This window comes from Mustela putorius, unplaced genomic scaffold (assembly GCF_011764305.1).
Source record: "Mustela putorius furo isolate JIRA1106 unplaced genomic scaffold, ASM1176430v1.1 tig00003845_pilon_pilon_pilon, whole genome shotgun sequence".
NCBI classification, from domain to species: Eukaryota; Metazoa; Chordata; class Mammalia; order Carnivora; family Mustelidae; genus Mustela; species Mustela putorius.
Genome location: NW_025421998.1, coordinates 79,373,727 through 79,387,859, shown reverse-complemented (window position 1 = coordinate 79,387,859; position 14,133 = coordinate 79,373,727). Strand labels below are relative to the sequence as shown.

The window sequence follows — 14,133 nt, the reverse complement described above, 5'->3', positions numbered from 1 at the left end:
TCTGAATGTTAATGATGCAGAGCAGTTTCTTGTGTGCACATTGGTCAAAGTAGGAACAATAGTGGGTATTTCCCCATTTCTGTCGCTCGTAATCTATAGGACATTAAGACCTAGTTCTTTGCATCATAAATTTTTGTGAAGGTTAGCTAAATGCATGCAATCAATACAGAGGATCAGAGCAGCCCTGGTTGAATTCTAGCTCTATCACTTAGGAGCTGGGAGAAGTCAAGCAAATTTGCTCATGTCTCAATGCCTTAGTTCCCTCATCTGTCAAAAGGGGATAATGTGAAAAGGGGATAATATATACTGGATATCTTTCCATATTATATTACTCTTTAAAAGTTGCTTATTGTTCCTTTGCTTGTATGTACCATAATATGCTTATCTTACCTTTAATGATTATATTTTTGTTCTGTGAAGGTGCTTTGAAAACCTTTTAAGTTCCGTACACATGTAATTTAGTGTTGCATATCAGAAATGTGTTAGTTTTCTTAATGAAGTAAGGACTAAGAAGTGGTAGAACACAGATTAGTGCAAGGGATGAGTATTTTGCCTTGGCATATGTGCCTGTAGAGAGGAAAGTTAAAAATAGGCCCAGGGTACTCCTACATAATAATCTCTGCCAGGATATTGTACGCTTTGGCTCCTTTTCTCCAGGCTTTTTTTTTTTACCTTTGTTTTGACACGATAAAGGGATCTTTAGTGAGGGATGTCTTACTATTAGAAAACAAATTTTAGGAGAAGGTACAAGTTGTATTTGTGATTTGATTGAAAAGAAGTGTCGATTAAGATTAATAAAGGAAATAGATGGTATTTATTAATTGTTAGAATTTTCCTTTGAGTGTGCTTGCCCCGTACTGTGTTAGGTGCTTGGAGTAAAACTAGGACGTGTATGGATACAAGTCTTCATTGTTTCAGCTGTATCCAAGTTTGTTTGCAAAGAACAGACTAAGCAATTGATAATGACTTAATCAAATGTGAAGTTAGTTTCCATCAAGCAAGAAGTCCAGAGGTTGGCAGTCTGGGGTCCAGATGGTGGCTCCACAGTGCTCTCAGAAACCCAGGCCCTCTAACCTTTTCTTCAGCTCTGTTTAGCACTTGAGTTTCATTCTCATGCTTGTGGACTCTTAGGGATGAAATAGTTAAATCATCTCCTGCATTCTCTTAAAAAAACTTTCTTGTATGCTTTGTCCAATGGCTTCTGATATATATATGTATGTGTATATGTATGTATGTATGTATGTATGTATGTGTGTATATACATACATGTATGTATAATGGCCGGAAACCTGTCACATGCCCACCCCTAGCTGGATTAAAGTCTAGGAAAGCTGAGCACATCACACAATACAAGATCAGGCCTCTAAATACCAGGGGAAGAGAGAGTGGATATTGGGTTGGCAGCAAGCAGTCTGTGGCTCTCATTAGAAAACAGATGGTCATATACAGTGGCAATGCTACATAAAAAAAAGTTCAAAGTACTGTTCTAGCTGTGGAGAGACAAGAAACATAAACATTAATAAAGAATTAAAGTGGAAACGTACAGAGGCTTGATAAAGGCAGAAAGGTTATTTTCTGTTTAGAAGACAGAAAATGGACTCATGAAGTAGGAATTCAAGGTGGTAAAAAGGGCTACAAAGAGAAGTTTATACTGTCAGAATACCATCATAATCTTTGTTTTGGACCCTGGAGATTGGGAGATAAGTACCAATTTTAGAAAAAATAACTTGGGCAAAAGTTGGTAAATTAACCAGTGTTGAAGTAGAGTTAAAGAGAGAACCAAGATGACAAAATTGTTCATTCAAATATATTGATTTTGGATGGTGTTGAGAGACAATTACATAAAAAAGACCAGTTTGAACCTTCAAGGAGTATTCCTTATAATGGAGGGACTCTCAAGCAAATAGTGAAATTGAAGGCAGATGAACTAAATACTACAATTAAAATACATAAAAGTACTTGCAAGTAAGAAGGAGGGATTAGTTTGGTCTCAGAGGTCAGAAGGAGAGTCAGAAAAGGCTTCAGGGTTAGAGCAGCATGGCAGCTGAGCCCTGAAAGGTGGTAGACAAAGTAGGAAGCAATGTTCTCTGGCTGAGAGGACAGATGAGCAAGGGTACCAAGATATGAAAGTGTTTTTATTTTTTTGTTTGGCAAAATATATCTGTGACATTTAATAGAATTTGATTTTCTTTTCTTTTCAGGGATATGAACCCTTGTTTATTCACAAGATCAAACACAAACATATCCTGGCTAAGAACTATTTTTCTCAAATTCCAGTGCTGGCTTCATATTTACTTGGTGATGGTGAGCTAGATGAGATCAGAAAGAAATATCACTCAGAAACAACTCCTAAGATTATAGTGTCCCAGAGGCCTAGTCCCTAGAAGATCCAGGAGTATTTGATGATCAGCATTTTTGTCCGCTGCTAATAGAGGAATACAGAGGCTGTACAATATGGAAATAGAATTTTATCTTTTTATTGATTTTAGTTGTTTTTTGTTTCTCATAGTATTATAAGTTTATGAAGACAAAACATCCTTATATAAATGTTTTATTATTAGATGTTTAGTGAAAATTGAAATACAGTTTAGTTCCTGAAAGTAATATTTTACGGTAAAGAGAACATTTTATTTTTCATATTTTCACAATTAAAATTTTTAGAAATTTCAGTGCACTAGAAAACCAACAAACAAAAGCTAGGTTTAACTTTTGACTCAAGTAATTTAAGTTAAATGTAGTTGTGGAATAGTCAGTACATAGATGGGAGGAAACATCAAATTCTCTTTCTTAAACATCTTTGCAGGTGGGATAAAAGACGCTATATTTTAATACAACGATTTGAATCTTCACTTTGTATTTTCTACTTTTACCTTCCCTGCTTCCTAAAATCCCAGTAAAACAACTGGAATTATTTCTAAATAAACAAACAAATGCATTCCATGCTGGAAAGCAGGGTAAACAGTAGAACTATCTTTTACCCTGTTGGCGGAAAACTCCCAATGGGGCAATGACGACATTCTGGAGGAAAGATAAACTTGGTTAAGTTAACTGTAACAGCCTCATTCCTCAGTAAGACAAAGAAATAACCTTGACTACATGCATGTCAGAGACCTACAGTGATGAACAGTGTGTGTGTGTGTGTGTGTGTGTGTGTGTGTGTGTCTTAATGAGAAATTGACACTCAAAATAGGAAAATTCAAGGAGGTTGTATTTACAAAGGGAGTTATTATAAAGTGTGGGCAGTATTTAGGGAAACTAAAGGAATAGTGCAGGAACTCAGGGCCAGTATGAGATACAGGCTAACTCGACCCCTCGTCTTAAATGAACATGCAGAGGAAGAGGTCTGAGAATGCTCAGTGTAAAGTAGGTAGCTGAGAGGATCAGAAACCAGCTGCCATGGGAGAGTCAGCCCTAGGGGGTCTCATGAACTGGAGAAATAAATACTCCGATTTCATACCTCTCCATTTCTCTAGTCTCCTGCTTGCTTTCCCCATTAGTAGAACCCAGAAGGAAAGCAGGAGAAATAGACTTCTGTTGGCATAATTCATGCAGTTCCAGGGAAAAGAGTGGAGTAGATAATGGGGAGGGTGGATCTGGACGGCTAAATAGAGAGTAGGAATTTAGTGTGAAGCTCTGTAACTCAGGTAGTGGTATTTCACACACACACACACACACACACACACACACACGTGTGTATGTGCGCACATGTGTGTGCCTGTGCATGTGCACACGGCGTAATTTGAGAGAGAGGGGTGAGGGGAGAATTTTTCTCCTGATTCCCATCAGTAGTTAATGAGCTGTTCTCTTCAGTTTAGTGCTCAAGGAATTCAATCTAAATATTAATATTTGTTCTACATAAATATTTGCCAATATTTCAGCAATATATTTTCTAGGGCACCTACAATTATTATTATTTTTTTGGCAAAAGCATGGCACATGGTGATTGTTCTTAAGGAAATAAACATCAAAGAGGGAAGTGCTATAATGAGTTGTTTTCAGGTTTCCATGGACAATTCAGACATTCTGGAACTTTCTCAATGGTAAATTACAGATAGGGTTAGACTGGAGACCATTCTGATCACTAATAAATAGTTAACAATTTAACACAGAACAGTGGGTTTACACAGGAATGTAAATGACCAGATTTTCATTAGACAGTGTACAAGAACATGCTATCTCAGAAAAAAAGGCTGGGGAGGCAAGAATTGGGGAGAAATATTCAGATAGGGGCAAATATGCATCTTTGGGAATTCCGCTGTTTACCCTAGGGATGAAGCAACTGACCAATAGCATTTGCTGTTAGTATGGAAGATTTGTAGAATGCAACTGAGAAGGGTAGACCAGCTAGAGCAATTGAATGTAGGAAAGGGGCAGTACCTATAGAACTGGAAGTATAACCACTAAAGGGGAAAACAGCTAAGAACAGACAGGCTTTCCTGAACATTCTGTTAAGCACTTTTCAGTCCTTCTGGAACTACAGTTCTCAATTTAGACAGCTATCTGAAAATCCAAAGCAGAAGGGCTAGAAGACGTATCTGGTTAGAGAGCTGTCAGTGGGGGGGGGGGGGGGCGAGGGGGGAGTCAGGTTGCTATCCACTAAAATCCTAATGCTACATACTGGAAAGCAACAGCTCATTTAGCAGTTGGTTCTCGTGCCTTCATAGTGTTTGCATTCCTCTAGCTTATGACCTGATGATGATACTTCCCTTGGCCCACTAACAAATGAAGCTACAGCAGGCGTTTCCTTCTTTCTCCTTCATGAGGACTGTATTATATAGACAGATGCCTAAATAATATAATAGGACAGAATTTTATATCTGCAAATTTTAAAAACAAGCTGATGAAAAATAGTCACTAGATAGCAAAAATTAAACAGGGACCCTCTGAGGAATGAGAACAAATATTCGTTTATCAAATCTTTTGATTCATGTTAATGATATTTGATAGCACTTTTTGTCCTTTGGGCAAAAAATGGTACTGGGAGAAATAGCTATTACACAAGATAAACAATTGCTTAATTACCAAAAACAACACATAGATGGCAATGAACAGCAAATTTGGTACTTTAAAGATGAATCTAAAATAGAGATTTGATTGATTAGCTCAGGATACTTCCCTAGAATTTAGAGGAAAAGGACAAAGTAATGAAGTAGATGAGCAAAAATAGTAAGTTTAATAATCTTGCTGTATCTACACTAAAGATAACATGAGCCTAGACTGGAATAAAAAAGGAGGAACAATGAACAAATTGAGCCAATTTTCCTAAGCTAAAAAGACATATAACTTTAGCTGTATAAAGAATCTACCAAGTACTGGGAAAATTAATGTAGAGACACATATAAGCACAATCTCATGGTATTTCTGAGTTTCAAGAATATTGGACAAATTCTAGAAGCATTCAAGTTGAAGGGGAAAAGTTAGCCACAAGAAAATAAAATAAATAGCATCATAGATTTTTCTTCTCCAACCCTAAATGCCTGAAGGGAGGAACATCTCTATTGAAGGATTTTGAATTTTGAGGATTAAAAAAAAAGACCCAAGAATTTTATTTACTTCATGTTTATGAAGGCAGTAGAAAGGCATTGTTAAGCAAGAAGCATATCATGAATCTCTGCCTTCTTATTCTGTATTCCAGCCCACCTTAAAACTGTGGCAGTAAGGTATGTGCATGATATCATAAATGAGAAATGACAGTGAGCCCTACAACCTCAAGGTCCTTTCTAGATGATCATTTGTGTGATTATGAAACAATGTAATGAACAAAAGTAATTCCTCAAGTAAAAATCTATGCTGCCAAAAAAAAAAAAATCAATCTATAAAAATAATACCCTATTCCAATAAAATATCTACTACCAGAGAGTTCAGAGGGCTGACATTTTTCCAAGTCTTTTTAGTTGGAGAAGTGTCAACAGATAGGTAAGAAAGTAGATATTCTAATATTTAGTTTAAAAATTTAAAGGCGACGGGTAGCAGAATGAGGATGGAATTATAAACACATTTCTAGAGAGAAAAAGGAAACAACAAATTTGAGAACTATTGTGAAATAAAGGGTTTTGGTTTTTGCTTTCTGAAGTTAGCAGGAAGTACATATTAGAGAAAACTGGGTTAGAAATATCACAGTGCATAAATTCATAATTCATAAATTCAGATAGGTTAAAATTTTCCAGTAAAGGATAGTTATTATAATATTGTATCAAAAGAGTGAACTAAATGCTGTGTACCAGATAGATACCCCAAATGAAATGACATATAAAAGTTAAAAGTATGATATTTAGTAAAATTGTGATAGTCACATGTAAGCAGACACCAACATTTTGGTAATGTTAATTTCAAGGATGAAACTGAGAGGAAAAAGAGAGAAAGGTGAGTTACTTTATACTGATAAATTATTATTCACAATATAAATTAATCTCTGTTAAAGACAAAAGTAAGTTTTAAAAAAGTCACTTGAAAAACCATTCTCCGTAGGCTTCTTGCACTTCTGCATATCTTTGGAGCAGAGATAGTAGTTCTTTTCTGGTTTATTTTGAAGGTTGTTTATATAGTAATCAGTCTTGGAAGATAGGGATAGTATTTACTGTTCACTATAGAAGAGTCAGAGTTTCTAAGCCCAGGATTTCTACCCTGTAATGTGTGTGCAATGTATGTGCAATGTGTCGTCCAGACTTTGTATCACCCCGGGGGAATTAGGGCAAAATGCTGATATTCTGGCTGCTGCTATTTCTGTGAACAATAAATTTTGCTTCATCTCTGACCCAGGAGTCTCATGTCGTCCCGTCATCTATAACATTCTGGCAGCCAAACTTGTTAGCTTGTGTTTGGGTAGCGTCTCAGACCCTTAGCAGTTCTTGACCCAGATAATCTTAAAAATGAAAAAAAGAGAAGTGACTCAAGAGGTAGAAAATGTGTCTTTGCTCTTTCCAGGAGCACTGGGTGACTGATTGCAATTCTCCACCCTCTTGAAAGGAGGCAGGATTACATAATATGCTTTGCCCAAAGTGAATGTGAGTAAAATTGTCCTGTGTCACAACTGAGCATCGAAAGATCAAAAATTTCAAACTCTATAGATACTCTTCTAAGGAATAGAAAAAGTGAATACTCCCCAACTCACGCGACCAATACATCATTGATATCAAGCTTTGACAAGGCTAGCACAAGAAAGAAATGGATAGGCCAACTTCATGATGAAGATAGATGCAAAAATCCTAAACAAAGTATTAGCAAATCAAATTTAAAAACATGAAAAGATGAAATAACATGGATTTTGCTGGACATTCTTCATTTGCTTCTTCAGCTCTACCTTCTACCCTTCCCCTCTCTGCTCTGTGCCCAGAGAGGCGGCTCTTTGTGCATTGTGTCAGTAAGTATGTGACGTCTTCCAGTTGCTTTTGGCCAATGGGAAACATCAGCAGGACATTTGAGGCCTGAAGGACAGGCAGAGGTTGGGTGTTTATTCCCCTGGCTTCTCCTATCTTTTTGATCTGTTGCTGTCAGTGACTGCATTTATGTGCCTAAGACCATATCTCTGGCTGGGTGGTCAGCCCTTGTGCGCTATAGCTCTCTTTGAATTCTGAGCTTCATTCTTTCTTTTTACTCCTTCAACTTATGGGTATTGCTTTCTTTTGTAGTGAGGTTTAAGGTGCTTCAGTTTTTCATTTTGATTTCCTTTGACTTCATAAACAAGCTTTTTCTAAATACTTCTCAAATTAACCAGTTTAAGTGTACCTGCTGGACCCTGACAAGAACAGTAATTGGTACCAGGGATGATCCCCGCAAACAGACTTTAAAATGGAGTCTGGGCTTTGGCTGCTCACATATTTAAAACATATGGATAACCTCCTTGCCAGGGGAAATAGGACACTTGTGATAGGCAGCATGTGGTAGCATCATGATTACTCAAAATACCACAAGTGGAGGCATAGAATGGGGTGCGAGGGGAGGATAAGCACAGCGAGATCAAATGGCTGAGCCAAGTAGTCACTTTGATGACAAAGATTGTGCCATAGGATGGCATTTCTTACACCAGAAAGGGTTCATGAGGAAAATGATAAACTGAAAGCCTTGAAGGTCCAACACAAGGCCCAGAGAGAAGCTCAGAAAGCCTTTATGACAACTCTACAGAAATTACTTATCTCCTGTGTTTACATGGCAGGATGTGGCTAAGGATTAAGTCTAGAGCCAGGTGTAAGGCTTATAGAGTTGTATTGTCAATTAAGTGTGCACCCCAGCTAGATCTCATGCTAAGGTAAGGCTATTAGTGAGGAAGAATGAACAAGGTACAGTCTGGTATGAGTTAGCCTATATACTGAAAGAGTTGTGGGATTGTGTCAGTTTTTATCAAGAGTCAGGGGAGTACATGTAAGAGATTATTCTAAGGCTATTAGACCAAAAAAGACAAGACAAAAGATTGTATCAAGCCAAATTCATGTGCTTGTCTAGAATTCAGAATTTTATGTGTTGGTTTAAGGCCCTGTGAATTGCTAGATGTGTTAACTGAAGCCTGGACTCAAAAATAGCATGTATCAATGAGCTCAAAATGCAAGAATTTCCCTAGAAAACATTACTCAGGAAAATGGGTTGTTGGGGTGGCTCCGATGTATGTGAGTTTCTCAGACACCTCTTACAGGTGTCAACACTCCACAAGAGGAGCTTCACCAAGGCATTAAGGAATGCAGTTGTGAGTGGATTACCAGCATCCTTGAAAAGCTCTGTGGTAGCTGTTCCCTCTAGGCTGGAGATGACAGCGGGCATGCTGTACTGGATGTGATAACCCAATTTGATGGGAACAATGGGATCCCTAATGCTAAAAGCCAACTGGTAAAGTTTAATCATCAGAGAAAAAGAGAACAGAGTTATAATAAAAAGCCCTAGGAGCCAAGTGATTTGACCCTGTGGGGATTTATAACAATGATTAAATGATAATCAGATCCATGGGAATGAAATGGACAGCTGTATTTGTTTCCTAGGGCTCCTATAACAAATTACGACAAATTAGATGGCTTAATACAACAAGAATTTATTCTCTCTCATTTCTGGAGGCCAGAAGTCTGAAATCAAGGTGTTGGCAGTGCCACACTCCCTCTGGGTGCTATGTGAGAGAATCTTTTCTTGCTTCTTCCAGCTTCTGGTGGCTCCAGGAATTTCTTGGCTTCTTTAACTGTATTATTCCAGTCTCTGCCCTAATGGTCACACCTGGCCTCCTTATTTTTATGTATCTGTCTTCTACTCTTCCTTCTCTTATGAGGATACTTATCACTGAGTGATTCACTAAGTGACTATATTACTAAAAAAAATGCCCATGATAAACTGTGTGTTATCAGATTCACCCAGTCAAGTGGAAAAGTGTAAAGTGGAAATTGTATATCCAAGAATGCCCTTGCAGGTTTGGAAGTTACAAGTAAACCACAGGAAGCAGATACTTCAGTCTCCTATGGTATATGCTCCTACTGCTTTACCACTTACCCCTCAACAAACAACTGTGGCTCATGGAGAGTTCCCTATGGTCACTTAAATGGAAGAAAAGAAAAGAACTGGTTTGCAGAGGATCTGTGCCCCATAGTGTCAACTGATGGTCTAGTTTAGGGAAAGTTCTGCATATATGCTTCCTCTGGGTTACAGCTGCACTTTGGAAGGCCAAGGAAGACACGGATAAAGAATTCTCTCCGAGGGAAGACTTTCAAGCGGAGCCATCTCATTATCCACTTTTTGTGCAGTGGGATGTAGCTGGTGGTATAGATCTACAGAGATCCATGGACAGTGCCTAAATGGTTAATCAAGTAGGAAGAGAGAATAATATTTAAATATTGGTGATAAGGCATTTGGGGGAGATATGTGTAAATAAGCCTGTTCTATGTAAGAGCACCCCAATGGCATCCACCGCAGAGGATGCTGTCAGTAATCAAGTCTTCATCCTCTTGTGTATCTCAATCAGCTTCTTTTACTAGATTTCTGGTGTTTGCTCAATAGGTTCATTTACAAACTAACCTTGACAGTAGGGATGGAACTCATCCATGGGTTTAACAACAGGGTTTTTTTTTCACCAAGGCTCATTTAGCTACGCTCACAGCTGGGTGTCTAATTCACCAACAGCAGAGGGCACTCATAAGTCGCAAGCTGATAATATTCCCCAGGGACAGCAGCTGGCATTCTGATGGATAGTTGAGTATTTTGGATTTTTTTTTTAAATCAAGGAGAGGACATATGCATATGGGTTTGTCCTCCTTGCTCACAGTATTTCTGTCATGGACCTGCAGGAAGCATTACTTACCACTGATGTCATGTATTACATTACCTTCAACGAAGGACTCATTTCACAAAGTAGGAAAGAGACAGTGGGTTCATGCTCACAGGGCTCACTGGTCTTACCATGTCCTTACTACCCAGAAATATCTGACTTCATAAAGTTCTGGAATGGCCTACTGAAGAGTCAGTTATGGCATCATCTGAGTGACAGTACCCTGGAGTGTCGGAGTGGTGTCTTACAGGATGCAGTATTATGCCTTAAGTCACTGATCAGAATGTGCTGTCTCCTTCATAGCTGGAATGCATAGGCTGGGGAAAAATGGGCAGAGCTGACTAGTGGATAGTGCCATCTGCCCTTTCCTAAAAGTACACAGACCTGGGAGCAAAAGGAAAAAGCTGAGTGCAGCTCTTTCACTACTATGCCACATAATCTACGTAAAATTATCACTTTCCATCCCTTCAACCTTGGACTCAGTAGATTTGTAGGTCTTAATGCACAAGGAGGAAATTCTCCAGGGAACACAGCAATATTCCCACTGAATTGGCATTTGGGACTCAACACAGTTCTTTAGAGAGCACAAGTGGTCAAATTAAGGGTAACTAAGTAAACAAGTCATAATTTCTACCTGTTAGAGGTTGAGAGTTACCAATACCTGGTTGAGAAAGAACACTTCCATAATTTTTTTTGGCTTTAAGATGATTTCATTCTCACCAGATCTCACAAAATCCCTGGCATCTCCAAATGATACTCCAGATAGTATGCTATGGTGCCCTATTTGAGGCAGTACTCCACGCTGCCTTATGGGAATAATGTATCATTCTGTAATGGGCATTATAAAACATCATTTTACACTCTCAAAACTGTCACACATAAAATTTTGTAGAACAGTAATATGTATTTCAGAGGGAGAACTGAAAAAGTTTGGTCGAAAGAATAATATACTGGAAGTTCTTTGCTTGGGAAGAAGAATATACATACTTTTGGATGATGTAGTCTGTAAATATCTATTCTATGCTGCTAATTGGTGTTAGTTTTGAGTTCAACTATGTCCTTACTGATTTTCTGACTGCTGGATCTGTACATTTTGGACAAATGTTGAAGCCCCAACTATAATAAAATAATCCTAATTCTTCTATCCCTTGTATCATTGCTGTCATTCATTTCACTTATATATATGAGCATATAAGTGACATATACAAACAAACACAATCAAGTGTATTGTTGTTGTTATTTTGAATAAAATGTTATCTGTTAGGTCAGTTAGGAATACTGTTCCAGTAGGCTGTGATTCTCTATTTGCCTGTCATCCTCTCCAATAGTGTGGGCAGGGGTTGGTCCTATGACCTTCCTTCTGTTACGGATCTAAGAAGAGTTGCCGATTTTTCAGTTAGCCTAGCTTTTTATTTGTTAGGATAGTGTGAGGACTTATATGCTTTTTACATGCTGTACCAGAAGCCCCCTGGATGCTCTTGGCTTGGAAAGTATTCTAATAGTCCCTTTACAAACTTAAGTTTTATGTGCTGCATTAAAAACATTTCTTATATTACACATTTAATACACATAAAACAGGTACATATTTTTTAAAACATTTAAAAACATTTTAAAAAACATTTATATTACACATCTAATGCACATACAATAGATAAATTACTCAATTTTCAGTCTTAATGGTTCAGGAAGAAATATTTCCACTACAGTCCCCATAAATATTATACATTTATGTAATCATGAAAGGAAAAATACATACTAAACTATGCACCTCTTAGCAATGAACAGTTAGTGACAATGACAGTGTTTACTTTTCATAGCATTTTATATACAGCTGTTGCAAGGTCTTTGTGAAATCTAAACTGAATTTGAATTTCTTTTCCACATACAATGTAGAATTAAATTACAATCTCAACAAATACATATTAAAAGTTGATCTCACATTCTAGAGAGCTGATATATTTGTGTCATGTTAAACTGAAATTAAGAGCTTATCAAAAACTGAACTGAGCAATATTTAATCATTGCAGATTCATGTGAGCTGATGTGAAGATGAATATAGGTGATGCAGAAGCAAATTGATAGTGAACAGTGTATAAAAGTTTTGCACGAGTCAGAAGTCTGTATTTTTCTGATTCTCCACTGAGAGTCAGAATCAGTATTCTGCTAGTATTAGTATTTCATGCTAGTATTGGATTTATGAATTGAATTAGGTGCAAGAACAAGTAATGAAAGAGACTGGATTATTTTTTCCTGATGGCTCTTCAAATTGTTATCTACACAGTATGCATTTTCATATGCTGGCTATTACCCTTGGTGGTTTGTCTGGTTGTTTGTTTCTCCTATCTTCTCTCCCATGTCTCTACTTTTTCTAATATTCTACTATTTTTAGGGCCAGCCCAACTGTACTTCATTCATTCATTTACTCATCTCTTCAGCACATATTTCTCAGGCTTAATATGGACTAGTTATTATGCCTTGGGGCCACAATGTTAAGTAAAATGCTATCCATGGCCTAGAGGAACCCGGGTAAATAGACAAAAATTGCAATCTTTCTGTGCTTTCTCATCTATAAAGTTGGCAATACTTCAGCTGCAGGATTGTTAAAAATTAGACTGTATATGTAAAATGTAGGGGAACAGGAAATATTAAGTGTTTGTTAAATAAAGGATTAACGTTTGCTTCCTTTAAGTATTTTTTTAAAGTGTTTTTTAAGACAGAATAGTTTTCTTTTATGACTTTATATGCAATATATTGTTGGGGGATACTCAGAATTAGGTCTACCCTCTAATGACTGCTTGTTTTTTTTTTTGTTTTGTTTTGTTTTGTTTGTTTGTTTTCTGTCACCTACATGCTTGTTAACTATAAAATAGTGACATGGCTCTCTGGGAATTTGCCCAACAACCAGTGGATGCTAATTTGACCCATGAGTTATCCCTTATCTCTACTCTTTGCCTTTATTCAGAAGAGACGGAACTCTGAGAACGTTCCAGGTATATAAACTGAACAACTACCATGATACATTGCAAACTCTGAGCTTTCCAGGTGTTTGAGAGGTTATGAACTTCCTGTGGCCTTACTCAGAAAAATCTATGTTGACAACAGCTTTATCTGCAAATTGTTTCCTTGGTTCTCTCCTCCACTCAGCTTGGCTCCTGACTAATGCCCGTGTTTGGCAGCTTCCAGTGGTCTTCCTAACCTGCATTTATCCTCCCCGAATTAGAAGCAGCTAGGCAATTTTAGGAAGATAACAACTCACTAGTTCTCTCTTTTCTAATTTATAAAGCCAGTAATTCTCTCAAACTTTAGGAGACTGCTTTGACTTTGAAACAAAGAACTATATATGGTCTTTAACTTTTTAGGCTTTATAATTTACAAATATTCTCTTAATGTTAACATTTTTGAAATACCAGTTATTAGAATAAAAATATTACATATTGTGATAGCTCTATTTTCCATACCTGTTTTTAAGTTGATATGAATAAAACCAAGTGGAGTTGGCCTTGCATTGTAAGAAACTATATAATTTGTATTATGCACAGCAAGTAGCCAGAAAAGACTCTTGAGTTGAAAAAAATGTTTAAGTTACTTTTGAATTGAGAATAAAGAATTCTTATCTGCCAAACAAAAACCCCAGCTGTTTTGTAGTAACAATTTATTTTTGTAATTTTTTTTGGAGAAAATTCCAGCAATATTAACTATTTTTAGGATGCATTTAATACCTGCTGTTTTCTCCAGCTTTTAAATTACATTATTATTTGACTTAATTCATCTCAATCTACCTTTTAAACCCCTTGTAAATAATTGTTAGGGAAAAACTATGTAAGCCAAAACGTCACAATATGCATGATTGTTAAAAATTAGACTGCATATGTCTAATTTTGTATGGTGTGCAAGTATGG

General features: G+C 37.1%; 1 protein-coding gene across 2 annotated transcripts in view; it reads left to right on the top strand.

Annotated features, from left to right (window-relative positions):
• The window catches only part of IQUB (IQ motif and ubiquitin domain containing), a 58,992-nt gene extending 45,420 nt beyond the window's left edge, over positions 1-13,572 (top strand). The window contains exon 13 of one of the 2 annotated variants that reach the window (XM_045062944.1): positions 13,105-13,572. In XM_045062944.1, the coding sequence (XP_044918879.1) occupies positions 13,105-13,107 (3 nt within the window). In that variant the 3' untranslated portion in view covers positions 13,108-13,572. Of the gene's footprint in view, positions 1-2,201; positions 4,564-13,104 lie in introns of those variants that run through there. The other variant, XM_045062943.1, reaches the window with a different exon arrangement.
• Positions 13,573-14,133: the final 561 nt, after the last annotated feature.